The sequence below is a fragment of the Macaca fascicularis genome, chromosome 1 (assembly GCF_037993035.2).
Source record: "Macaca fascicularis isolate 582-1 chromosome 1, T2T-MFA8v1.1".
NCBI lineage: Eukaryota > Metazoa > Chordata > Mammalia > Primates > Cercopithecidae > Macaca > Macaca fascicularis.
This window is the reverse complement of record NC_088375.1, coordinates 225,719,084-225,745,667: the sequence shown is the minus strand read 5'-3', so window position 1 is coordinate 225,745,667 and position 26,584 is coordinate 225,719,084. Positions and strand designations below refer to the sequence as shown.

General features: G+C 51.6%; 1 protein-coding gene and 1 long non-coding RNA gene across 4 annotated transcripts in view; one reads left to right on the top strand and one right to left on the bottom strand.

Annotated features, from left to right (window-relative positions):
* The first annotated feature begins 1,785 nt into the window (after positions 1-1,785).
* LOC141408890 (uncharacterized) lies at positions 1,786-2,733 on the top strand. Its single transcript, XR_012426434.1, has 2 exons — positions 1,786-2,005; positions 2,324-2,733. It is a non-coding gene; the product is annotated as an uncharacterized lncRNA (long non-coding RNA).
* Positions 2,734-5,108: 2,375 nt separating this feature from the next.
* Positions 5,109-26,584, bottom strand: part of GPR157 (G protein-coupled receptor 157) — a 76,031-nt gene continuing 54,555 nt past the window's right edge. For 2 of the 3 annotated variants that reach the window (XM_065530103.2, XM_005544857.5), the window contains exons 2-4: positions 12,881-13,094; positions 7,254-7,448; positions 5,109-6,424 (exon numbers count right to left, since the gene is read on the bottom strand). In XM_065530103.2, coding sequence (XP_065386175.1) covers positions 6,209-6,424; positions 7,254-7,448; positions 12,881-13,094 — 625 coding nt within the window. In that variant the 3' untranslated portion in view covers positions 5,109-6,208. The remainder of the gene's footprint in view (positions 6,425-7,253; positions 7,449-12,880; positions 13,095-26,584) is intronic. The other variant, XM_005544858.5, reaches the window with a different exon arrangement.

The window sequence follows — 26,584 nt, the reverse complement described above, 5'->3', positions numbered from 1 at the left end:
GTGCAGGTTCCAGGATCCTGCCCACAGAAGGGCAACTTCATATCTGGCCTGGCACAGGGTAAGCACTCAGGAAATGCCAGCTATTAGCTAGTGACAATGTCCTAACCCCACCACATCTGGCAAATCCTTTTCCTCATGGAGCCTGGATTCTGGACTCTCCTCCAACAAGTGAGTAATTGTTTCTAGACCCACGTGCTTCATTCAGAAAGTGGTCCACCTTTCCCCCAAAGCTTCCCCTGCTATAGCTTTTCCTATGTGCAAGGCCTAAGCCTCAGCTGTGTGCTGAGCTGACCCTTGGATACAGCCTGACTCTGTGCCAGGAGCCTGGCAGGCTCTGGGGAAAATGCCTGGTAGAGTGGTCCCTGGAACTTACGATCTCTGCAGAGACTGTGGCATCCCAAAGACCCGCTTAGAAGGCTATAGGAGCAGAAGGAGGTGACCTTGTGGGGTGTGGGCTGCATACAGGCAGAAGCAGGAGGCCAGGCAAGAGGGAACGGTGTGGAACAGTACGGAACATGGAGCCTGGATTCTGAACGCATGCTGCATTTGCTGGGGTGAGGAAGGCGAAGAGAACTCTGGAAAAGAGGTCAGGGAAGAGGTGACAAAAGGTCACTGAGGGGAGACAGATGGAAAGGGAAAGGCGCATGGCGGTTAATGAGTGGAGGGTCACAGGAGAGGGCTGGGAGGGGACGCTTCCATTTTCTCCCAGATAAGCACATAGCATCAAGTTTAGAGACGCAAAGACAAAGACAGGAGAGAATAGTTAACAAACTTCAGGATGGTCACCTCGAAGAAGCAGGACCAGGCACTGCCATTCTAGCATTACTTAAGTTTGTGTATATTGTACCTTAATAACCAAATTCAAGATGCCACTTCTAGGGGCTATTCAATGCAGTTTTTGTTGTTGTTGTTGTTGTTGTTTGAGATGGAGTCTCGCTCTGTCACCCAGGCTGGAGTGCAGTGACGTGATCTCGGCTCACTGCAATCTCTGCCTCCCGGGTTCAAGCCATTCTCCTCAATGCAGTTTTAACTGCACAAAATCCAGAAAGTGGAAGAAAGTTTAGGAGCTTTTGGCAGCAAAATTCCCCAGGTGGAGCAGTTTAAAGAAAAATATGACCGCAAGGTGGGGCTGCACGGCCAGTGCAAACCTTCAAGTCACAAAGCAAGGCAGCCACCTCTGATAGATGCATTTGGAAGGCTGCTCCCTTCCGAGAAGAGCCCCTGGTGTCCCAGCAGTCCCTGACCACCAGGAAGCCTGCAGCTGCAGCTGCAGTGGGTCACCATGTGCGTGATACAACTATGCATGAAGGGTGAAGGGGTTGGCAGCTCAGCCTGGAGCATCTCTCTTATTCAAGTTCAGCCCCAAGTCATGGGTGCTTGGAACTTGGACCTGTTGACCCTCACCGGCTCTATCTAGGCAGCAGGCAAGGTGAACCCACTGGGCGGTTACACTAGGGCCCTGCTACAGGAGTGCCTTTCATTCCCCTCGTAAGCACCAACTTTGTGGACAGAGCCCAGGAATCTGTATTCTAACACCCTCTCCCTCTCTCTCCACCCCCACGGTGTTTATTAGGCAAACTCAGGGGAAGCTGGCTACGCCAACAGGGCGGCTGCCTCTTTAGCTACATTTGCCAAGAGAGAAGGGCAGAGCTGTCTTCTCCAGGTCTCAGCCTCATAGTAGGCTCTGGAACCGCAGCAACACAGGCCACTGTGAGCCACCTGTGCAGCAACCGCTCCCTCCCCACCCTGCACAACACAGCAGCAGGCAATCAGTTTACCGAATATATAGGAGAAAAATAATTTATTTATTTAATTTAAAACAGTAAAACTTCAGCTTCCCCCCCATCAGGGCTTGTATTACAATTCTGCAGATGCAAAAACTCGCACTTTTGATGCCACGACTAGAAGTTTGTAAAAACAATTTTTCTTGTTGTGGACACGTGAAGAGTTCTGTCTGTACCTTCAGCCTGGGTCAAATAATAATCTTTATTTAAAAACAAAACAGGCTGGGCGCGGTGGCTCACGCCTGTAATCCCAGCACTTTGGGAGGCCGAGACGGGCGGATCACGAGGTCAGGAGACCGAGACCATCCTGGCTAACACGGTGAAACCCCGTCTCTACTAAGAAATACAAAAAACTAGCCGGGCGAGGTGGCGGGTGCCTGTAGTCCCAGCTACTCGGGAGGCTGAGGCCGGAGAATGGCGTAAACCCGGGAGGCGGAGCTTGCAGTGAGCTGAGATCCGGCCACTGCACTCCAGCCTGGGCTACAGAGCGAGACTCCGTCTCAAAAAAAAAAAAAAAAAAAAAAAACAAACCAAAACAGAACAAACCAAAAACACCTCAAAAGCACAAAGAGGCAGACAGCGGCTGGTAAACCTAGTTAAAAGACCAAAGTTCAGAAAGTGCATGGGAGAGGGACGCTGAGCTGAGGACAATGTTCCGGCTGCAGAACGTGTTATGGCTGAGCTTACACTTGGGTGACTAGGGGATGCAGGCAGATAAACATTAACCACACTAACAGAGGAGACAGAAGCCCACTGGGGCTGTGCAAAGTGTCCAAGGAGCACAGCCCCTTTTGCCCTCATCAGATGTAACAGCCCTTCGCTTGAGCCCAGGAGTTCGAGATCTGTCTGGGCAACATGGCAAAACCTTGCCTCTACAAAAAATCGAAATTTAGCCAGCCCTGTGGTCCCAGCTACTCGGGGAGCTGAGGTGGAAGGATCGCTTGAGCCTGGGAGGCGGAGGCTACAGTGAGCCATGACTGCATCACTGCATTCCAGCCTGGGTGTGGTGCTCCAGACAGCAAAACCCTGCCCCACAAAAATAAATACATTAAAAAGAAGTAAGAGAAGTAACAGCCCCTCCTGGACTTGTTTTATTTTTTGAGATGGAGTCTCACTCTGTCACCCAGGCTGGAGTGCAGTGGTGTGATCTCGGCTCACTGCAACCTCTGCCTCCCCGGTTCAAGCAATTCTCCTGCCTCAGCCTCCCAAGTAGCTGGCACTACAGGCACACGCAACCACGTCTGGCTTTTTTTTTTTTTTTGTATTTTTAGTAGAAACAGGGTTTCACCATGTTGGCCAGGCTGGTCTCGAGCTCCTGACCTCAGGTGATCCCCCACCTTGGTCTCCCAAAGTGCTGGGATTACAGGCGTGAGCCACTGTGCCTGGCCCCCTCCTGGACTTTTAGGATGTGACCTCCTTCCCATCCAGTCTTTCTGTCTGAGCACTACCCACCCAGCTAGACTGACTTGGTAACTGGATCTAAGGAGGAGGCGATATTGCTGTTTTCAAGGTCAGTGGGCCAGAGGCCTGGGCTAAGGCACTCAGACAAGCCCCTGCCCTGCCCACCTGGTCACCACCATTCACAGTGATCATTCATCTGTGGCAAGAGGTGGGCAGCAGAGGAAGCTGAATTAGATACCCGATGTGTAACTTTTTGGAGGTTTTTACAGAAGCAGATAGAGTGGCCAGTGGCATCAAAGAAACGGAATGAGAACTTGAGCCCAGGCACCCAGAGCAGGTGTTTTCTGAGCCCTCAGCTCCCTCTACAGGCCTTTCCTGACCATGGCCAGCCTGTTTGGGGAGTCACGTCTCAGCCCTGGCTTGGGTACAGCAGGGAGGGCTCTGGAGGCCCCTGCTGAGCAGGGTTGATTCTAACACTATTCCTCTGTGTCCTAGTATTGTCTTTTCTCTTTTCTCTGTAAATCATGTTCTCTTTTGCCGCAAGCAAATTCCTGAATTTTTGCTGCCTTCTAGAAGCTCAAGTGAGGGTCTTTACCAGAGACATACCCAGAGATTTGCTGTAATGTCCTTAGGGGAGTCCAGAATTCACTTACAGAGTCTATCTCTGCCGAGTGGCTTTCCCTGGAGCAGCCCAGAGCTCTCTTTCAATCCTAAGGGGATGTTTGTCTCGCTAATTTCCATCAAGAAATCTGTTTTCTTGGACAGGCACAGTGGCTCATGCCTGCAATCCCAGCACTTTGGGAGGCTGAGGTGGAAGTCAGGAGTTCGAGACCAGCCTGACCAACATGGTGAAAACCCATCTCTACTAAAAACACAAAAAAATTAGCCAAGCATGGTGACAGGTGCCTGTAATCCCAGCAGCTTGGAATTGAGAGGCAGGAGAATTGCTTGAACCCTGGAGGCGGTGGTTGCAGTGAGTCAAAATCACACCCCTGCACTCCAGCCTGGGCAACACAGTGAAACTCCATTTCAAAAAAAAAAAGAAACAGAAATCCATTTTCACAGGAAACCAAAAATCAGCATTTTGGACTCAGTCTGCTAAATGATTATTCCTTTCCTGATACAGATTTTGGTTTTGAGAGTCAAACAGGGATCAGCAGCACAATGTGACTTCGGTTTTGATCCAGAACCATTTTACTAAGCTCAGAAAAGCATGCTTTGTCGAGTTCCGATGGATTCCAAGGGAAACCACCTATCACAGGTAAAGCTGTACTTTCTCTCGCCAAGCCCCTGGAGGTAGCATCTCCACTTCCCATTCTTTGCCAATGGCTCCTGTGACTAAACAGAGCAGCTTTTTCTGAAATAAGACAAAAGCGTTTGTGGAAGAGCCACAGAATAAAAATAGAGATACAAGTGCTTACTTTCAATTCTTTTCTTTTAAATGTAAAAAATTGCTCCATGATCCATGCCGCCACTTACCCCAACTGAATACCAAAACAGCCGAATCCTTTTGAATCCTTTTTTTTTTTTTTCCCAGAGACAGTGTCCTGCTGTTTCCCAGGCTAGAGTGGCAGTGGTGCCATCCCAGCTCACTGAAGCCTCAAACTCCTGGGCTCAAGGGATCCTCCCGCCTCAGCCTCCTGAGTAGTGGGGACTACAGGCACGCACCACCACATAAGCTCTAGGCGAAAGAATGAGGCTCCTTCTCAAAAAACAAAACAAAAAGCTGAATCTCAATCTTAAAACCTTCACCTTCAGGGAGGAATGTTTGTTTGAGACCGAGTTCACTCTTGTTGCCCAGGCTGGAGTGCAATGGCGTGGTCTTGGCTCACCGCAACCTCCACCTCCTGGATTTAAGCGATTCTCCTGCATCAGCCTCCCAAGTACCTGGTATTACAGGTGCGCATCATCAAGCCTGGCTAATTTTTGTATTTTTAGTAGAGAGCGGGTTTCACCATGTTGGCCAGGTTGGTCTCGAACTCCTGACCTCAGGTGATCTGCCCGCCTCGGCCTCCCAAAGTGCTGGGATTACAGGTGGGAGTCACTGTGCCTGGCCTGAGGAATCATATTTGGATTACTCATCTCTCCGGCCACTTTAACTTACAAAAAACTAAACTAAGAAGTAAATAAGCCAGAATCCCTCCCCGCTCACCCACTTTGGTCTCCCCAAGAACAGGAGGATTATAAGAAAGGAGCTGGGGGGACAGTGGGGTCTTCAGGGGTTCCCTGAGACGCCTCTTCCTGCCCTTGTTCCAGCCTTGGAATTGGAAGGAGGGAACCTGTGTCTGAAGTGATTGACAGGTGGGGGCAGGAGTGTGGATTCTGGCCTTTGCTTGACACTCAAACCCAAGCTACAGCAAGGGTTAGCAGCCCACAGAGGGCGAGGCCAGGAGGCGCAGGGAGGCTGCTGTCCCTAAGCAGCTGTGCTGGGCTGTGCCCACCCCTGGTGACCACCACGCAACCTCAGGGGAACCTTCAACCCGGTGAATGGCAGCTGGTTCCTCTGTTGAGCAAACTTTCCAAGGAAAGCTGGGCTCTCCAGAGAATCTCAACACCCGGAACATGATGTCTCAACACCATGATGTCTGGATGGGGACACATCTCTGGGGCCCCCGACAGCTTATTTAATCACACGGAAGACAGGTGCACAGGTGTGGATCCCTCAAATTGTAAACAGTGCTGTGCAGTGCTGTGTGGCCCTCAGGACACCAAGGTCCACTGGGTGGAGGCCCCGTGGCTGCAGTCATGGACCACTGGTTTCCCTGAATCTCACTGCTACCCTTATGCAGATGAACGCCCACCCCAGTGCGCCAGGACACTGGTACAGGTGGAACTTGCTGCCTGAGGATCCAGGAGGTAGAAGAAGCTGAGTTGGCGGCTGCTCTCCCAGTGGAGCCGAGAGCATCAATACCCGGGGCTTCCGGTGCAGCAGACATGCACTTCTGCCCCTGCAGCAGGGACGCACAGAAGCGCCCACCCCCAGGAAGGCGGCACCTATGCACAGAACTAGAAAGGACAAAAGCTCAGGTGCTTGGAAGTTCCCCTGGGGTCCCTTGGAATTCCTGAGACTCTCCTGGCTTGGAGGGCGTGGGCGCCTTGGGAGTGCCGGCCGGGCTCTTGGTGGGAGGCTGAGAAGAGCAGCACCAGCAACAGAGAGAGAAGAGCCGGGTTCGGACGGCGCGGGTGCAGAGGACGAACATGATGCAGTTGGCACCTCCCTGAAACGTGTTCCCGATACCCTGTCAGGAGAAAAGGAGCTGTGAGCATGGGGCTGGAGTTGGTCTCAGAAACACACGTTCTCTTAATTCTTCCAATTAAGAGAAACGGCTAGGCTGGGCACGGTGGCTCACGCCTGTAATCTCAGCCCTTTGGGAGGCCGAGGCAGGCAGATCACTTGAGGTCAGGAGTTGAAGACCAGCCTGGCCAACATGGTGAAACCCTGTCTCTACTGAAAATACAAAAATTAGCTGGGCGTGGTGGTGTGCACCTGTAGTCCCAGCAACAAGGAGGCTGACACAGGAGAATCGCTTGAACCCAGGAGGTGGAAATTGCAGTGAGCCGAGATCCCACCACCACACTCCAACCTGGGTGATAGAGCCAGACTCTGTCCCTGAGCCCCCCCTAAAAAAGAGAAATGGCTGAGAAACACACACACACACACACACACATGCACACACATGGGGTGGCTGGGAAGTGCTGTGTACCCCAGCACCTCCCCCCATCCTCCCTGCCATGGCTGATCTGGGATGACCTTGGCAGTGGGCCTCCAGCAGGGCTCCAGATCTTCTGGGCTGGGAAGGACCCAGGAGCAGTCAACTCTCCTGGGGCTACTCCTAGGCCACTGGTGAGCACCTCCCCACCCCGGACCACACTGATCCCACTCTGTCTCCTCTCTTCAAGGTCCTGTCTCGGGCAGAGAGGAAGGCACAGCACAGTGGGGCCAAGTTCCCTCCCTGCAGCTGTGCCTTGGCCGACACTGGGGTGCAGCCACTGTGCTGCGGGAAGGAATCAGGCTGTGCCTCCTCTGGGGGCTGGGATGACAACAAGGGCCAGGGAGGGCAGACCTACATGCAGAACGACCAGCACCGGCGTCTGCACCGCGGGGGAGTCACAGAGGGTCAGCACGAACCGCACAGTGCTCCAGACCCGGAGGCAGATGAAGATGAGCGGGATGAGCACCAGCTTCTTGTCCGCCACGGAGCAGCGGCGCGGCAGGCGGTGCTCCTCGGAGAGGATGGGCCGGTACTCAGAGAGCGCCATGTGCTGTGTGGGGACAGCGAAGGCAGACCTGAGCGGATGGGCACCCTGCCGTCACATCCACCCGGGGTGCCCAGGTCTTCCCAGGGACCTGAACTAGCTCAGGGAGGTAGGGGAGATGGGCGGTGGAGCCCGGATCCTTTTCCTGACCCCTGACTGCTAGATCCTCCGCCCAGTCCCCATCTCCATGTGGAGGTCTCAAAGTCATCTGAAACAGCTCAGGTCCAAGACAGAAGACAGATCTTGACCCCTGAGGCCAATGCTCCCTTCCTGGTGTCAGCTCATGGAAACAACAGCTTTCCAGCTGCCTAGGCCAAAGCCTTGGGGCTCTGCTTTGAGCCCTTTCTTTGTCCCACAGCCCACATCCCACCCCAGCAAGTCCTGTGGCCCTCTTTGTTTGTTTAAAATAGATACAGGGTCTCACTATATTGCCCAGGCTGATCTCAAACTCCTGAACTCAAGCAATCCTCCTGCCTCAGCCTCGCAAAGTGCTGGGATTACAGGTATGAGCCGCCACCGTGCCAACTTCTAACTTCAAAACAGATCCAGACTCTGGGTACTTCTGCCACCTTCTGCCACTGCCCCGTGTCCAGGCTGTGTCACCGCTTCTCTGGATGGGCTCCCTCCTCCGCCCTGTCACCCCGTCCTGCTCCCCACTGCGGTCCATTCTCAGCACAGAAGCAGCAGGGCTGCTTGAAAACCGGTCTGCTCCAGCGAGTCCTCCACTCGGAGCTCTTCAGTGCTCCCCACTCCACACGCTCCTTATGGTCACAGCGAGGTCAACCCTTATGGTCACAGCGAGGTCAACCCTGCAGCCACATCGACCTCCTTGTTATACTGCAGACGCACAGCACCCACACCCCAGGGCTCCGCACTGGCTGCTCCCTTGCTCTGGAATGCCCATCTCCATCTGTCCCTGGGGCTCCCCCCTTGCCCACTTCAAGACTTTGCTTAAGCAGCACCTTCTGGATAAGGCCTGATGCCCCTATTTAAACTGCACAGAGGCCGGACATGAAGGCTCATGCCTGGAATCCCAGCACTTTGGGAGGCCGAGGCGGGCAAATTGCTTGAAGTCAGGAGTTCCAGACCAGCCTGGCCAACATGTTGAAACCCCATCTGTACTAAAAATACAAAAATTAGCTGGGCCTGGTGGCACATGCCTGTAATCCCAGCTACTTGGGAGGCTGAGGCAGGAGAATCGCTTGAACCTGGAAGATGGAGGTTCAGTGAGCCGAGATCGTGCCACTGTGCTCCAGCCTGGGCAACAGCAAAACTCCAGCTCAAAAATAAATAAGAAAATAAATAAATAAATAAATAAATAAATAAATAAATAACTACACAGGCACTTCCTAGATAGTCCCATCCTCACGTTCCGCTCTTTATTTTAGTCTGTTTCCCATAGTTTGTCTCACCCTCAGTCCCAGGACATCATTCATCCTTGTTCCTCCGGCTTACTGCTTATCATTGTCCTCCCCTCCAGAATGCAAGCCCCTTCCCTGCACAGGGAGGGCCTGCTGTGCCCCCCGCCCACCCACCTCTCCAGGAGGAGAACAAAAACGTGATCTTGAGCCAGTCTTGGCTTTCCTCCTCCTAGAGAATGTCTTTCATGAGAGGAAGGAGGAGATTCCTTCCAGATCAAAGCTGAATTTGTAAAAATAGATGAAACTACTCATAATGAAGATGTGCTTTTTTTGGCCGGGAGTGGTGGCTCATGCCTGAAATCACAGCACTTTTGGAGGTCAAGACAGGAGGATCGCTTGAGCCCAGAAATTTGAGAGTAACCTGGGCAGCAGAGTGAGACACTGTCTCTACAAAAAATTTAAAAATTAGCTGGGCATTGACCAGGAGCAGTGGCTCATGCCTGTAGTCCCAGCACTTTGCGAGGCTGAGGTGGGCAGATCACTTGAGGCCAGGTGTTCAAGACCAGCCTGGCCAACATGGTGAAACCCCGTCTCTACTAAAAATACAAAACTAGGCTAGGCACGGTGGCTCACGCCTGTAATCCCAGCACTTTGGGAGGCCAAGGTAGGTGGATCACTTGAGGCCAGGAGTTCAAGACCAGGCTAGCCAAAATGGTGAAACCTGTCTCTACTAAAAATACAAAAAAATTAGCCAGGCATGGTGGCGCATGCTTGTGGTTCCAGCTGCTTGGGAGGCTGAGGCATGAGAATTGCTTGAACCCGGGAGGCAGAGGTTACAGTGAGCTGAGATTTGCCACTACACTCCAACTTGGGCAACAGAGCAAGACTCTGCCTTAAAAACAAAAACAGAATTAGCCAGGTGTGGTGGCACACATCTGTAGTCCCAGCTACTCGGGAGGCTGAGGTGGAAGAACAGCTTGAATCCAGAGGTGGAGGTTGCAGTGAGCCAAGATCGTGCCACTGCACTGCAGCCTGGACAACACAGTGAGACCCTGCCTCGAAAACAAAAAATGCATTTTTGAGCTGGTCCTGTGCCTGGGACGCTGAAGGCCCAGGGGAGGGGAAGTGCCCAAGGTTTTCTGCCAGCACCTGGTGTCCTGTGGAGTCACTGGTGCATCGTGGCATCTCTGAGCCCCCAAGCTTCTGCAACTCACCTGCTCAGAGCCTTCCTCCTCCTCCTCCTCCTCCTATGGCTTTTAGCAGCAGCCCAGTGAGCTGGACTTCCCGCTGCACCCCTCCGAAACAAGTACGGGAGCTACAGGGTGGGACTGCTGCACGAACTGCCCACTAGCTTGGCTGCAGTCTGCTCCTAGCGGTGCCTGTCCCAGCTCACCGACTCTTGGCTCTTTCCTAGCTAGAGGCAACTAGCACATTCTCAGCTCCCTGCCCACTGCTACCCCGTTTTTCTGAAACACTTGCTGATTTGGAAAAGAGGACCCATTGTCACCCGCAGGGGTCAGCCTCAGCCCCGCAGGCTTCCTGCCCTGCCAAAGGAAAGGCAGAAAGAAAGACACACAAAGGGCATCTGTAGAGGAGAGTCCTGGGCAGGGCCTGGCGGAACGCCTGGGAGCCTTCATCGGGGTCCCGGAAACTTCCCAGGGCAGTGGAAAAGAAGAGGAGGTGAGAAGGGCATCCATCACCCAGGCAGGAGACCAACAGTTAATAAAAGGCTATAAGAAGACAAAAGAGGATTTCTTTTTTTTTTTTTTTTTTTTTTTTTTTTTGAGACAGGAATCACTCTGCCACCCAGGCTGGAATACAGTGAACTCCCAGGCTCAAGCGATCCTCCTGCCTCACTGTCTCAGCCTCTCAAGTAGCCAGGACTATAGGCATGCACCAGCACACCAGCTATTTTTTTTTTTTTTTTTTTTTGAGATGGAGTCTTGCTCTGTCGCCCAGGCTGGCGTACGATGATATAATCTCGGCTCACTGCAATCTCTGCCTGTTGGATTCAAGTGATTCTCCTGCCTCAGCCTCCTGAGTAGCTGGGATTACAGGCACCTGCCACCATGCCTGGCTAACTTTTATATTTTTATCATAGACGGGGTTTCACCACGTTGGCCAGGCTGGTCTTGAACTCCTGACCTCAGATGATCCACCCACCTCGGCCTCCCAAAGTGCTGGGATTATAGGTGTGAGCCACTGCGCCCAGCCTTAATTTTAATTTTAATTTTTTTTTTTGAGGTGGAGTCTCACTCTGTCACTCAGGCTGGAGTACAGAGGCGCAATCTCGGCTCACTGCAACCTCCATCTCTTGGGTTCAAGCGATTCTCCCACTTCAGTCTCCTGAGTAGCTGGGACTACAGGCGTGTGCCACTATATCCAGCTAATTTTTGTATTTTTGGTAGAGATGAGGTTTCACTATGTTGGCCACGCTGGTCTGGAACTCCTGACCTCACGTGATCCACCCACCTCGGCCCCAAAAAGTGTTGGGATCATGGGCATGAGCCACCGTGCCCAGTCCAAAAAGGATTTCAGACCAATTGGGAAGTCCCACAGCCATCTCCAGCAAGGAGTCCAACTGAGGCAGAAGAAGGGTCTAGGGCGGGTGAGAACTGGTTAAATTTCCAAGTAAAAAGAAGAGAAAACTAGAGGTCTTGATGCGAGAAGACACAATGGGAGTGGAGGGCGGAGATTAGGTGTCCAGATGGCCACAGCTGCAAGGTGCATCCTGGCTCAGAAATGGCTGCTGGGTGGACAGAATGGCCTACAAGATGGGTACACACTCTCCTACAATTTCAGCCCTGAAAACTCAGAGGGCAAAAAGAAACACAGGAACTCACACCAGCAAGCCTGCAGGATGAGCCCGGAAGTCTGAATTTAGAGCATTTCCTCTGGACCTATCTTACTGCCCCAGCCACTCCTCACATTGAATCTTTGCCTGTAGTTACTTGCACTTCTGCCTCACTCCGGGAGGGCGAGATCCATGTCCGAGTCCTCAAGATAAACCCCCATGCTATACACAGTTTGGTGCTAGTAGATGCTCAGTAAAAACATACTGAATGAGGCTGGGCACAGTGGCTCACACCTGTAATCCCAGCACTTTGGGAGGCTGAGGCAGGCAGATCACTTGAGGTCAAGAGTTCGAGACCAGCCTGGCCAACATGGTGAAACCCTGCCTCTACTAAAAGTACAAAAATTAGCTGGGCATGGTGGCACGTGCCTATAATCCCAGCTACTCGGGAGACTGAGGCAGGAGAATCACTTGAACCTGGGAGGCAGAGGTTGCAGTGAGCCAAGATGGTGCCACTGTACTCCAACCTGGGCGACAGAGCAAGACCCTGTCAAAAAATAAATAAACAAAACTAAAGTAACATACGGTATGAGTGGTCGAGTGGATCAATGAATGGGTTAATCTGTGGCCTTTTGCAGGCGTTTGCTTGTGGCCAAGAGGAAGCCCCTAGTTCACATATGCAGACTGGGAGGCAGGGACAAGGAGGAACTGGGCCAAGGTGTCAGAGGAAAGCCATGCTTGCTTTCCCAGGCTCTCCAGCCAGCCCAGCCTACTGATTTCTGAATTCTGGAAAACTCTGCCATTTAGGATATAATAAATCACTAAGCAAAGTTAGGTGAGTTATTTGCATCATTGATTGTGAAATTCCACAGTCCTCCCTTCCCTGGGGCAGCCCGGTCCTGGGTCCATCCTCCCCTTTTAGCTAAACTTCTCAAGTTTAAGCAGCCACTACAGGCCGTCCACCAGGGGGCAGGAGAGGGCCGTGACCGAGGACACGGCAGCCCTGTCCGCAGGAGCCCTGCGCCCCGGCAGGCCCTTAATCAGCTAAGCCTCCCTTTCCTTATCTACAAAGGAGCAAAAGGACCCGGCTCCTAATGGGGCAGCAGGAACCGATGCACTATCCATGTATGGAGCACAGTAAGTGCCTGGTCCCCTCTGGCCCATCACTGGTTCTGTCCCCAGAGACGCAGCCTGTCCCCTCGGGTGGTCAAACTCAACACCTGGCCTTGCACCTGGGCATAGAGGCCATGAGGAGGGCCCTGAGTTCTGAGGGCAGCGCCTACCGCTCTGTTGATGTGCTTCCGGACCAGGAGGTACAGCAGGGGCAGCAATATGTATGCCAGCATCTCCCACAGCTTCCCCGTCAGCAGCATCCACAGGACGTGGTCCTTGGCCTCTAAGTCAATCCAGCACCAGCCCACAGACACGTCCGAGGCATCGTAGCCAATCTTCTTCAGGGCGACGGCTGCCACAGTGATGACCAGCGGGATCCCCCAGCTGAGGAAGGAGGAAAGAGGCATTGGGGTCAGGCCATGGCTCCCAGCAATGTCAGCCCTCACAAAATGACAGAGGACGCCCTTCAGAAAGGGAATGGTGCTCTCCGGAGCCCGGATGGCACAGTAGCCCTGGAAAATAAGGGATAGGTGTTGCCCCAGGAGTCTGGCTCTACTTTAGAATTCTTCAGGGACTGGCATTAGAATGGAGTGATGTGGGACAGCCAGCTCCCAGCGTGTGCCCAGCTGCTTTTTCATACACGTGTGTACAGAGTTCGAGACCAGGCTGGCCAACATGGTGAAACCCTGTCTCTACTAGAAATAAAAAAATTAGCTGAGTGTGGTGGTGCACGCCTGTAATCTCAGCTACTTGGGAGGCTGAGGCAGGAGAATCTTTTGAACCCAGGAGGTAGAGGTTGCAGTAAGCTGAGATTGTGCCATTGTGCTCCAGCCTGGGTGACAGAGCGAGACTCCATCTCAAAAAAAGAAAAAAGTTTTGTATACATGTGTGTACAGAGCACATGGCCAGGCAGGTGTGTGTGTGTTTGCTGCTGTCATGACTGCTGTGAGTCACGTCCTGCTGTCCCAGGGTTCAGGCCCGTGGTGCAGACACTGGTGCTGCGTGGGGCCTGTCTGGTTTCTGTTCCGGGAAGCCTTGGGCACCAGCGTGCGAACACCTGTCCATGCTCGTGCAAATGTGCCACAAACCATCAGCACCCCTTGGTCAGCCCTTGGGTCTAGAGGTGCACACGTCAGGGGCTTAGGGTTGCCTGGGCGGGGAATTCCAGGGTTCTGCTTACCTTCGGCCGGCTCTAGGAGGGGGAACGTGAGCTTTGAGCAGCACGTCCCTTCGGCCTTGAGGACTTCTTACGCAATGGCGGGGAATGGAACCTGGCAAGGGTCAACGGGGACCTCTGAAAGCATAAAGCTCAGGTAGGGGCCCCTCCAAGGGCAGTGTTGGGCTCAGTTATCTTTTTTCTTTTTTTGAGATGGAGTCTCGCTCTGTCACCCAGGCTGGAGTGCAATGGCACAATCTCAGTTCACTGCAACCTCCACCTCCTGGGTTCAAGCGATTCTCCTGCCTCAGCCTCCCAAGTAGCTGAGATTACAGGCGTGCACCACCACGCCCAGCTAATTTTTGTATTTCTAGTAGAGACAGGGATTCACCATGTTGGCCAGCCTGGTCTCGAACTCCTGACCTTAGGTGATCCACCTGCCTCAGCCTCCCAAAGTGCTGGGATTATAGGCGTGAGCCACCATGTCCGGCCCAGGCACAGTTTTCTAGAGTGCTCTCCCACAGCCAGCCACACAGCCAGGGGTAGGCCCCTTCCCTGTAGTCCCTGAACCAGACTGTTCCTTACACAGCAATGGAGCACACAAAGGCTACAGGGTTCCTGAGAGAGGCAGCCAGTGGGGTGGTTAAGAGCTTGGATTTCAGTGTAGTGGGCTGGATCCAAGTCCCAGCTCTGCCCCTGCTCGGGAAAGTTATTTAGCCTCAACACGCCAGGTTCTCTGCAAAGTGTGGATGACCACAGTGACTGCAGGGTGTCATTGTAGGGTCGTTACGAGAATAAACAAATACATGTGTGTACAGAGCACATGGCCAGGCAGGTATGTGAGTGTTTGCTGCTGTCATGACTGTTGTCACGTTCTGCTGTCCCAGGGTTCAGGCCTGTGGTGCAGACACTGGTGCTGCGTTGGGCCCGTCTGGTTTGTCCGAGGAAGAAGACACAGTACCCCTGTCCTAAGTCAGGTGCCTGGAGGGCAAAGCCTTAGGTAAACAGGAATGATACTATGATAACTATGAGATCAAAATTCAACGTGAATCTGAGGCCAGAATGAGGCCAGGAGAATTGTGCTTCAAGGGGTTCTCCCAAATGCTGCAGGGCTGGCAGAGGAGGCAGGGCAGGGACGAAGATGACAGGGAAAAGTCAGTTCCCTGGGACTGGGAAGGCCTCATGCAGGATGCTTCCAGAACAGAGGGGCTCTGGCCAACCATTCCCTCTGCAGCGCTCTCCAGTCCCCACTGGCCTCTGTAGGGAGGGGCAGGAGTGCTGATGGCAGAGTCACGTCACCCTCAGTGGCCTCGGTGGCAGGAGGCAGCGTGTCCTGTTGGCAGTCACAGAGACACTGGAGCAAAAAGACCACAAAAGGCCAGGCACGGTAGCTCACGCCTGTAATCCCAACACTTTGGGAGGCCAAGGTGGGCGGAACACTTGGGGTCAGGGGTTTGAGACCAGCCTGCCCAACACAGTGAAACCCCGTCTCCACTAAAAGTACAAAAATTAGCTGGGCGTGGTGGCGCGTGCCTGTAATCCCAGCTACTTGGGAGCCTGGGGCAGAAGAATCACTTGAACCTGCGAGGCAGAGGTTGTGAGCCGAGATCACGCCACTGCACTCCGGCCTGGGCGACAGAGCAAGACCCATCTCAAAAAAAAAAAAAAAAAAAAACAATTAAAAAAACCCCACCCATAAAAGGTAAGAAAGGGTTGTTTTAAAACTCATGATGGGCGGGACGAGGTGGCTCATGACTGAATCCCAGGACTTTGGGAGGCTGAGACGGGTGGACCACCTGAGGTCAGGAGTTCGAGACCAGCCTGGCCAACATGGTGAAACTCGTCTCTACCAAAAATACAAAAATTAGCCGGGTGTGGTAGTGCATCCCTGTAATCCCAGCTTAGTGGGAGGCTGAGGCACGAGAATCCCTTGAATCCAGGAGGTGGAGGTTGCAGTGAGCTGAGATTGTGCCACTGCACTCCAGCCTGGATGACGAAGTGAGACTCTGTCTCAAAAAAAAAAAAAGCAAGTGGCCTTTAAAGTGCCACCAAGCCAATCCTCCAGTCGTAATGTGCTGTTCCTCATTACTTTACAGTTGCAGGATTCCGCTAAGGAATTCTGGGAAGGGGGTGAGCACTGTATGTAGGAACAGTCTCCCTGGAGGGGGCTGGGGTCACTCAAATAGGGGATTCCCCTCTGAGTTGGGCCTGGGAGGGTCACAGTCGGCACATCACTCCTTTGGGCTCCCTCTACATCCCCGACAAGCCGTATGGGAAACCGGGGGACCACACAGACCCACACTCTGTAACTTTAGGGTTGCAGTACTAAAGCTACACAGCGGTACATTTCTTCTGTGATACTGAGTTTGTGCTGGGAAATAACCAAAGGGAAGGTCAAATAGGCAGTGGGTTTTGAAAGGGTTAAGAATGTGGGTTTAAATTAGCTGGGCGTGGTAGTGCACACCTGTAATCCCAGCTACTCAGGAGGCTGAGGCAAGAGAATCATTTGAACCCGGGAGGCAGGGGTTGCAGTGAGCTGAGATTGTGCCACTGCACTCCAGCCTGGGTGACAGAGCGCAACTCCGTCTAAAAAAAAAAAAAAGAATATAAGAATGTGGGCCTGATCAACAGGGAGGGGTTGTTTGAACACACAGGAGGAGCAGCTGTGTGAGGGCCAGAAGCTGCCGGGGCGGGAGTGGTATTTAAGTGAGAGGAGGTAAGAGGTAGAATCAGGGAGCCGGTGGGAATGAAGAGAGTGGAATGGTCCAATGATCCTGCAAAGCAGGCTGGGCCAGACTGACTCATGTACAGGCATGGACAATGGTGTGTTGGGAACATTTCACAGCTGGCTCTCCAGAAAAACAAAGACGTATGCAGGTGTGCATGTATGCATGTTTACACAAACACATAGAAATGTATAAATTTCACCCGCAGGATGTGAAGCATACAATTTATAAATAATAATAATACTCCTTCTTTATCGTCCATTCCATGCAGCCAACTGATTCTCACAGAATGCTTTTGTTGATTTCAGCCAAACCCTGGATTTTGCCAACCTGTGGATGCAATCAGCAAATGAGAGAGCTCCGTGGCATGAAGTTAATTGATGCTTTCATTTCCCTTAACAAGATGAAAATGAAATAAGAAATAGAAAACAAGACATACGTTGTCACCAACTAGTGACATGAGCAATTTCTTGGTTGAATCAGGTATGAGTTTTCTTCCCCCCACACTGGGAGAGTGTTTCCTCAATTTTTTTCTGCTTCATGATCCTGTCTCTTCTCATCTCTTCTTTCCATACTGGCTTTTCTGCCTGCCCCAACACAGCTGCCATCTCTTCTTAAGCTCAGAGATGAGTAACACTTAAGTTTAATCTATACCTTTAACGTCTTCTCCATTACTTTTTTAAGTCTAGATCAGGGGTCCAGCAAACTATGGCTCTCAGGCCAAATCTGGCCCACTGTTTGTTTTTTTTAGATAAAGTTTTATTGCAACACAGCCACACTCAGTCATTTACAGATTGTCTACCGCTGTTTTCAGGCAGAGTTGAGCAGTTACAACTGAGGCTGCATGGCCCAAAAAGCTGAAAACACTTACTTTACAGGAAAACTTTGCTGACCTCTGCTCTACACAATCAACAAAGCAATAAATCAAGCCATCAAGCCTTGATTTGTAGTCTTTGCCAACTTCCATGTGTAAATAGTTCCACCATGGCCAATTTCCAGCCACCAACACGTGTAGTTGGAAACAGATGCACGCAGCACACCATTAAATAGTATTTTCACCACACAGATTTGATAGATGCAACAACCTCAAGTGTGTAAAGAGTAAAATAGCTATCACATGATGAGCTTTGAATATTTATGGCTTTTTAAATTTTTATTTTATTATTCCCAGCACTTTGGGAGGCCTAGGCGGGCGGATCACGAGGTCAGGAGTTCAAGACCACCCTGACCAACATGGTGAAACCCCGTCTCTACTGAAAATCCAAAAAATTATCTGGGCATAGTGGCGCATGCCTGTAATCCCAGCTACTCAGGAGGCTAAGGTAGGAGAATCAATTGAACCAGGGAGGTGGAGGTTGCAGTGAGCCGAGATTGTGCCACTGCACTCCAGCCTGGGTGACAGAGCGAGACTCCATCTCGGAAAAAAAAACCACCATTATTATTTTAGAGACAGAGACAGGGTCTCGCTCTGTTGCCCAGACTGGAGTGCAGTAGCACAATCATGGCTCACTGCAGCCTCCAAATCTCGGGCTCAAGTAATCCTCTCACCTCAACCTCCAGAGTAGGGGGTACTACAGACACATGCCACCATGCCTGGCTTATTTTTTGCTTTTTGTAGAGACAAAGTCTTGCTTTATTGCCCAGGCTGGTCTTAAACTCCTGGCTTCAAGTGATCTTCTCACCCTGGCCTTTCAAAGTGCTGGGATTACAGACATGAGCCGCCATGCCTAGTCTATTATTTTTTAAGATGGGATCTCACTATGTTTTCTCAAGTGATCCTCCTGTCTCAGCCTCCCAAGGAGCTACGACTACGGACAGGAGCCCCAGGCCCAGCTTTGTTTTTAATATAATCTAGTTTTTAGTACTGGTCGTATCTAACAATCAGCTCACAAAACTCCCTAAAATGTAACAATCGTGTCTCTCAAACTGGCTCCACGACACCACCAGACGTAGGATGAAAACGATAAGGAGCTGACAGTGCTCTGGGTTCCTGACTACAGGGTAAGGAGAAAGTTGGTGTTTCTGGAACTATCAGAAGGATAAACAGAGCAGTTCTCCAGCCAGGGGGCCATTCCGAGCTGCAGGTAGTCTAAATCTGATAGGTGCTCCACAAACACATGTGTGGCATAAATCCTGCTTTCTAGAAATGCGTATTGCAGTTCTGACATGTAGGCACGCACGGTGGCTCATGCCTGCAATCCCAGCACTTTGGGAGACCGAGGTGGGCAGGTCACCTGAAGTCAGAAGTTTGAGACCAGCCTGGCCAACATGACGAAACCCCACCTCTACTAAAAACACAAAAAATTAGCCAGCTGTAGTGGCGGGCACCTGTAATCCCAGCTACTGGAGAAGCTGAGGCAGGAGAATCACTTGAACCTGGGAAGTGGAGGTTGCAGTAAGCCGAGATCGTGCTTGCAGTAAGCCAAGATTGGTTTTTTTGAGACAGAGTCCCACTCCAGCCTGGGTGACAGAGTGGGACTCCGTCTCAAAAAAACCAAAAAACAACAAAAAAAAACCACCGTACTGACATGTAACACCTAACAGTTTTTCCCTCCTTCATAAGGGAAGCCACCACCCCCAAAAAATAAAGCCAGAACAAGTAACACAGGGCTTAATAACTGCACACATGAAAAAGACCAAGGGATTTAGTTGATTACAACCTAGAAATTCATGTGGTTGGAGGGGTCGTCCTGCTGCTCAGATGTGGGTGGCTCAGAACAGCCAATGGCTGCTGCTGTCTGCCTGTGAGTGGCCATATGCAGCCCACATTCTAAACCTGAGACTGGCAGGCTGGCACCAGTGCCAGGGCACCTCAGGAGCATGTGAAGAGACGCTGGGCCTTGAGCTATCCTCAAATGGTTTAAAAAGTCTTGAAGAGGACCTGGTGGTGGAGAAGTGGTTAGATGCCGGAGGAATGGGCGGGGTCCTGCCCAATCCTAAACCCGGGGGCTGAATAGGCAGCTTCCACCGAGAGAAGGTGAGTGCCCATGTTTAGGGGGTGCCATGACAGGTGCTGGGTGGGGGTGCAAGGTGGGGATGTGGGTTAGAAGAGGTGACCAATAAGGCCCCTCCTCTCTCAACCTGTGACTCTCAGGCTGGGAGGAGGCCAGGCTGAGCCTGCCTGGATGGAGGAAGGTAACTCTGTAACTTGAGTGTAACTCTGATGTGGCAGGGGCACCACAAGCTTCTCCCAGAGGTGTCCAGGCCCCAGCTCCAACTTGTATTTGCCTAGAAACAAAAGCCAGACTCCAAGTCGGCTTCCTCCCTACTCAGAGGCTGTTAAGGGTTCAACTGCGTCCCCTACAAATTTCATCTGTTGAAGTCCTAATCCCAAGAACCTCAGAATGTGAGTGTATTTGAGAGACAGGGTCTTTCAAGAGGTGATTAAGTTAAAATGCAGTCAACAGAGTGGAACCTAACCTAATGTGACTCTGCTGTCATAACTTATAAGAGGAAAGGCCGGGCATGGTGGCTCACACCCATAATCCCAGCACTCTGGGAGACCAAAGGATCGCCCGAGCCCAGGAGTTTGAGACCAGCCTGGGCAACAAAGTGAGACCCTGTCTCTACAAAAAAACATAGAAATTAGCCGGGTGTGGTGGCACACACCTGAAGTCCCAGCTACTCAGGAGGCTGAGGCGGGAGAACTGCTTGAACCCAGGAGGTTGAGGCTATAGTGAGCTGTGACTGTGCCACTGCACTCTAGACTGGATGAGAGTGAGACCCTGTCTTTTCTTTTCTTTTTTTTTTTTTTTAGATGGAATGTCACTCTGTCTCCAGGCTGGAGTGCAGTGGCGTGGTCTCAGCTCACTGCAACCTCCGCCTCCCAGGTTCAGGCGATTCTCCTGCCTCAGCCTCCCAAATAGCTGGGATCACAGGCACCCACCATTATAGCCGGCTAATTTTTGTATTTTTAGTAGAGACAGGGTTTCACCATGTTGGCCAGACTGTTCTTGTACTCCTGACCTCAGGTGATCCGCCCGCCTCAGCCTCCCAAAGTGCTGGGATTACAGACGTGAGCCACAATGCCCGGCCATGACTGTCTTAAAACAAAAAAACAAACAACAGCAACAAAAACAAGAAGTGATGAGCACACAGATCTTTACAGAGGGAAGACCAATGGAAGACCCAAGGAGAAGATGGCCATATACATGCCAAGGAGAGAGGCCTCAGGAAGAACCAGTCCTGCCCTCACCTGGACCTTGCACTTCAGCCTCCAGAACTGTGAGAAAATAAATTTCTGTTGTCTAAGCCCCCAGGCTGTGGTACTTTGTTAGGGAAGCCTGAGTAAACACTGCAGAGGTTTTCTACAGACTAGACAGAAGAGACACGTGTCCCGGCAGCGGGTACCATCCCAGCTCCTAGGGCCCCCAGTCTTACAGGTCACGGATGACTTGGAAACTCCCTACCCCCACAATGCCCAGATTGGCAAAGCTGGGCCAGGACCCTCCACCAGCTCATGGAGGAGAAACCGACAAAAAGCCATTCATACTTGTCAGGAGCTTAGCCCTTTTTGGAACTCGACACCTTTTGTTTTTAAATGTCCTCCAGAGAAAGGAAGTGGAAGTACTGCCGGGGATTAGCCAAGCAGTGAAAAAACCACCTGCGAGACCTGAATTCCCCGCCGGCCTAGTGTCAGTCAGACCAGGCCACTTGTCCCCAGGACAGCAATGCTCTCGGCTTCCCTGCCTTTCAGAGCGGGTCCTTGGGAGTTCCCAGCCCTGCCCAACTGGGGATCTTCAGTTGCGTGGTTCTGGAACCTATCCCCACCAGAGTGAGGGTGGGGACACCTGCAGACAGGGAGACACATTTCCACTTCACACACAAATGCACAGTTATACTGAAAAGCGGCCCACTGGTTTTCAAAGACCCTTAGAACGCCATCCCCGCTGCCCGGAAGGGGTCAGAGGTTAGACTGAAGCGGGCTCAAAGCAGGGTCTGCTCAATCACCAGCTCCAACCCTGGGATTCCTGTACCTTTTCCCCACCTCAAACCTCATCCTTCCTACAGATCTCTGGGGGCTGGCACCTGCTGGGGGAAAACAAGCAGGCCTCTTCTCTGGGCCAAACACACCATGCCTGGTGTAGGTACCATGAGGCCTGGGGATGTTAACATAACTCAGAAAATGCTTTGAGAACCAAACTCTTGTGCAACAATATGCCAGTTTAAAAACCTCAGGACACAGCAGGGCTGGGGGAAGCCCAGCCGTAGGGAGTGAGGCCTGGTGAGAGGCTGCCTGGAGGAGGTTTCTTCCCTGAGAATAATGGACACTTATTGTCCAGCTCCAGGGGCAGAGGGTCAGGGACTTGGGAGAAGTTCAGGGAGTCAGCCACTGGGCCAGGCCACCACAAGGTCACCCTGCAGAAGGGGAGAGGAATGTCCAAAGGAACTCTCAGATACACACTCATGCCCTAGTGTTACTGTCTGTAGCCCTCAGCTCAGGGATGGGCAGCTCGGCTGAAGGTCAAGGGGCAGCCTGAGCTCTCACACCTCCTGCCAAGTTGCTGGTGCTCAGGCCCCTGCCATGGGCTTCCTGCTGCACACAGGGCAGCACTGCCACCTTCACCAGTCACCTCAGAAAACTTATGGGGAATAACGAAACCAGTTCCATGATTGTTATTTTGGATATATACATGGATGTGGCCACTGCATCCATCCCTCATTCAGATGCCACTGCCTGGGGAGATGGGCCAGCTCTGCCACTGGCTCGTCCTTGCAGTGCCACGGTGAGCTCATTTCAAATTAGAGAACTCAGGCCGGGTGTAGTGGCTTACACCTATAATCCCAGCACTTTGGGAGGCCGAGGCGGGTGGATCACGTGAGGTCAGGAGTTCGAGACCAGCCTGGCCAACATGGTGAAATCCCGTCCTTACTAAAAATACAAAAATTAGCCGGGTGTGATGGTGCACGCCTGTGATCCCAGCTACTTGGGAGGCTGAGGCAGAAGAATCACTTGAACCTGGGAGGTAGAGGCTGTCGTGAGTAGAGATCACACCACTGCACTCCAGTCTGGGCGACAGAGTGAGACTCTGTCTCAAAAAAAAAAAAAAAAAAAAAAAAGGTGTGGTGGCTCATACCTGTAATCCCAGCACTTTGGGAGGCCGAGGAAAGTGGATCATTTGAGGTCAGGAGTTCGAGACCAGCCTGGCCAACATGGTGAAACCCCATCTCTACTAAAAATACAAAAAAATTAGACAGACATGGTGGTGTGTGCCTGTATTCCCAGCTAGTTGGGTGGCTGAGGCAGGAGAATGGCTTGAACCTGGGAAGTGGAGGTTGCAGTGAGCCGAGATCATGCCACTTCACTCCAGCCTGGGTGACAGAGCGAGACTCCATCTCAAAACAAACAAAAAACAAATTAGAGAACTCCGAGAACCTTCCAGCTCCAGGCCCAGGTTTCCCCTTTTTGCTACATTGGGACTTCCCGCTCCCCCCAGAGCAGGGTTTTTATAGTAAACATGGGGGTCACAGACTCTTGCTTCCTCTGTAACCCTAAGCAAACTCCAAAGGGTGGATGAACATGTGTGTGAGAGGCACAGGGGCTGGACCCTGCTGGAGTTATACCCACACCCACCTTTAGCTTGGCGGGGCCAGAAGAAACTCAGAGACGCCCGAGGAAAACCCGGTCGGCCAGGACCCTTCCTTCTGACCCCCAAATGAGCTGCCCCGACCCTTTAGCTGCCCCCCCATGCTCACAGGTCACACAGCTGATGCCTGGCACCATAGAGGTCCTGGTGGAGCGGGTGGTCACCTCGCCCCTGCTGACCCTGATCTGGCATCACGCAGGCACCCACCACCGTGCGGGGAGGAAGGGCTGCGCCGCTCTTGGAAAGGAGGTCCCCTTATATGGGAGGCGGAGAAATGACCCCTCCCAGCAGCTCTGGCCTCCCTCAGGTGGACGTGGTAAACACACAGCCACTCAGGCACACCACATGAAAGTCAAAGATGGGACGTCTGTGGCAGCCGCCTCACCAGCCAAGACACAGTAGAAAGGGACTTCTCAAACACAGGGACTTCCCCTGAACACTGAGTATCTCACACAACCTTAAAAAAGCAACTGCCGGCCAGGCACAGTGGCTCACGCCTGTAATCCCAGCACTCTGGGAGGCCAAGGCAGGCGGATCACAAGGTCAGGAGATCAAGACCATCCTGGCTAACACGTTGAAACCCCATCTCTACTAAAAATACGAAAAAAAAAAAAATTAGCCGGGCGTGGTGGCAGGCGCCTGTAGTCCCACCTACTCAGGAGGCTGAGGCAGGAGAACGGCAGGAACCCAGGCGGCAGAGCTTGCAATGAGCCGAGACTGTGCCACTGCACTCCAGCCTGGGCAACAGGGTGAGACTCTGTCTCAAAAAAAAAAAAAAAAAAAAGCAACTGCCACCAAAAAATTCAAAATGCTGTCAGAATCAATGGACACAAAACCCTTGGGTGAAAGCTGGAGATGTGACAGGCTGTTTCGAGCCACCAACGCCTCTCAGCAAGACACTTCTTAACTACAAAAGGAAAACTAGTAACTTGCAGTGCAGGAACTTGGCAGATAATGCCTGAGCCCAGTGATCAGAGTTAACATCACCAGTAAGGGAATACGTCCAAGTTGCTGGCCACCAGGTAGAAAGCAACGAGAAAAACGTGTTTCTGGGATATCCTGCCAAAAATGCAGAACCTGAACCCGTTATGAGGAAGTACCAGACAAACCTGAACCGAGAGGCATTCTATAAAATAACGGGCCTGTACTCTTCAAAAATGTCAGCATCATAGAACACCAAGAAAGGCGGGAGAAGTGTTTCAGATGTAAGGAAAATAAACATATATTAAAATTAAGTCAACATACAAGCCAAGATTTTCCTTTGCTATCACGGACACTGTTAGTCCATGGACAAAAATCTCAACAAAGGCCGGCCACAGTGGCTCACGCCTGTCATCCCAGCACTTTGGGAGGCTGACATGGGCGGATCACTTGAGGTCAGGAGTTTGAGATCAGCCTGGGCAACATGGTGAAACCCCATCTCTACTAAACATACCGAATTAGCCAGGCATGGTGGCGCATGCCTGTAGTCCCAGCTACCTGGAAGGCTGAGGCAGGAGAATCACTTGAACGTGGGAGGTGGAGGTTGCAGTGAGCCGAGAGATCGCGCCATTGTACTCCAGCCTGGGCAACAAGAGTGAAACTCTGTCTCGGGTGGGAAAAAAAAAACAAAAACAAAAACATATATACACACACACACACACACACACACACACACACATATCAATAAAGTCCACCAATCAGGTAACAGTATTGTTCAGTATTAATTTCCTGCTTGGGTAGATGCCTGCGGTTCAGTAAGAGATTGTGCTTGTCTTCTGGAAATACATACTGAAGTATTGAGTATGTCACTCTTATTTTATGTTTAAATTTTTTCTCTCTCTCCTTTTTTTGTAGAGGCAGGGTCTCAGTATACTGGCCAGGCTGGTCTCCTGGCCTCAAGTGATCTTCCCACCTTGGGCTCCCAAAATGCTGGGATTAAACCACTGCACCCAGGCCCTGTCACTTACTCTTAAATGGTTTCAGAAAAAAGTAACTGGAGAGGATAAAGCTGATATGGTAACATTTAGGAAATCTGGAAAGCTAAAAATAATTTTTTAATTTTTTTGAGATAGGGTCTTGCTCTGTCGCCCAGGCTGGAGTACAGTGGCGCAATCTCAGCTCACTGCAACCTCTGCCTCCTGGGCTCAAGCGATCCTCTCATCTCAGCCTCCTGAGGAGCTGGGACTACAGCCGCACACTACCACGCTCCGCTAATCTTTTAAATTTTTTGTAGAGACAGGATTTCGCCATGTTGCCCAGGCTGGTCTCAAATTCCTGGGCTCAAGTAATCCGTCCACCTTGGCCTCCCAAACTGCTGGGACTACTGGCGTGAGCCACCGCGCCCAGCCTAAAAATAAATTATTGTTGAAATTGTATTTCAGTTTTTAAAAACTGTTACAGCCAAAAGACAACACAGTCTCCTAAAAGGAGTCTTGGGCTGGGTCAGAAGTAGATTCTAACCCTGAGCCTCTCCCTTACTAGCTATGTAGCTCTGGGCCATCACATCTGCAACGAGGGTAATCCCCCCACCCATCCATTCTGTTGGGTTACTTTTTTTTTTCTTTTTCTTTCTCTTTTTTTTTTTTTTTTTTTTTTGAGACGGAGTCTCGCTGTGTCACCCAGGCTGGAGTGCAGTGGCCCGATCTCGGCTCACTGCAAGCTCCGCCTCCTGGGTTCACGCCATTCTCCTGCCTCAGCCTCCGAGTAGCTGGGACTACAGGCGCCCGCCACCTCGCCTGGCTAGTTTTTTTTTTTTTTGTATTTTTAGTAGAGACGGGGTTTCACCATGTTAGCCAGGATAGTCTCGATCTCCCGACCTCGTGATCCACCCGCCTCGGCCTCCCAAAGTGCTGGGATTACAGGCTTGAGCCACTGCGCCCGGCCTCTTTTTCTTTTCTTTTTTTTTTTTTTTTTGAGACAGGGTCTCACTCTGTCACTCCAACTGGAGTGCAGTGGTGGTCTCGGCTCACTGAAGCCTCAACTTCCTGGGCTCAAGTGATCCTCCTGCCTCAGCCTCCCAAAGTGCTGGGATTACAGGTGTGAGCTACCACCTCTGGCCCTGTTGGGTTATTGGTGATTAGTGGGCTAATGAATGGAATAGCACTCTGCAAACATCAGGGGCTAGACACAGCTCATGCTGAAATATGGTTTCCTGAGGATGAGGTCTAAACTGCCTCCTCTCTCTGGAAAGGGGGCCACGGTAGGTATAATGATGGGGCCCCAGGCGGCCACGCAGGTGCTCTCCTAGGAACTTGTGCGTGTGCAGGATTCTCTCTAACCTCCTGCCTTTATGTGACTGTAATCAGTTTTAGCGATGGTTTCTGTCACTTCGCATTGTATCATATCATTAAAAAAAAAGACTTACAGAATTCAAAACCAGTATCTAAGAGCTGCATACCATTTCAGAAGGGGAGGGTAGACTCT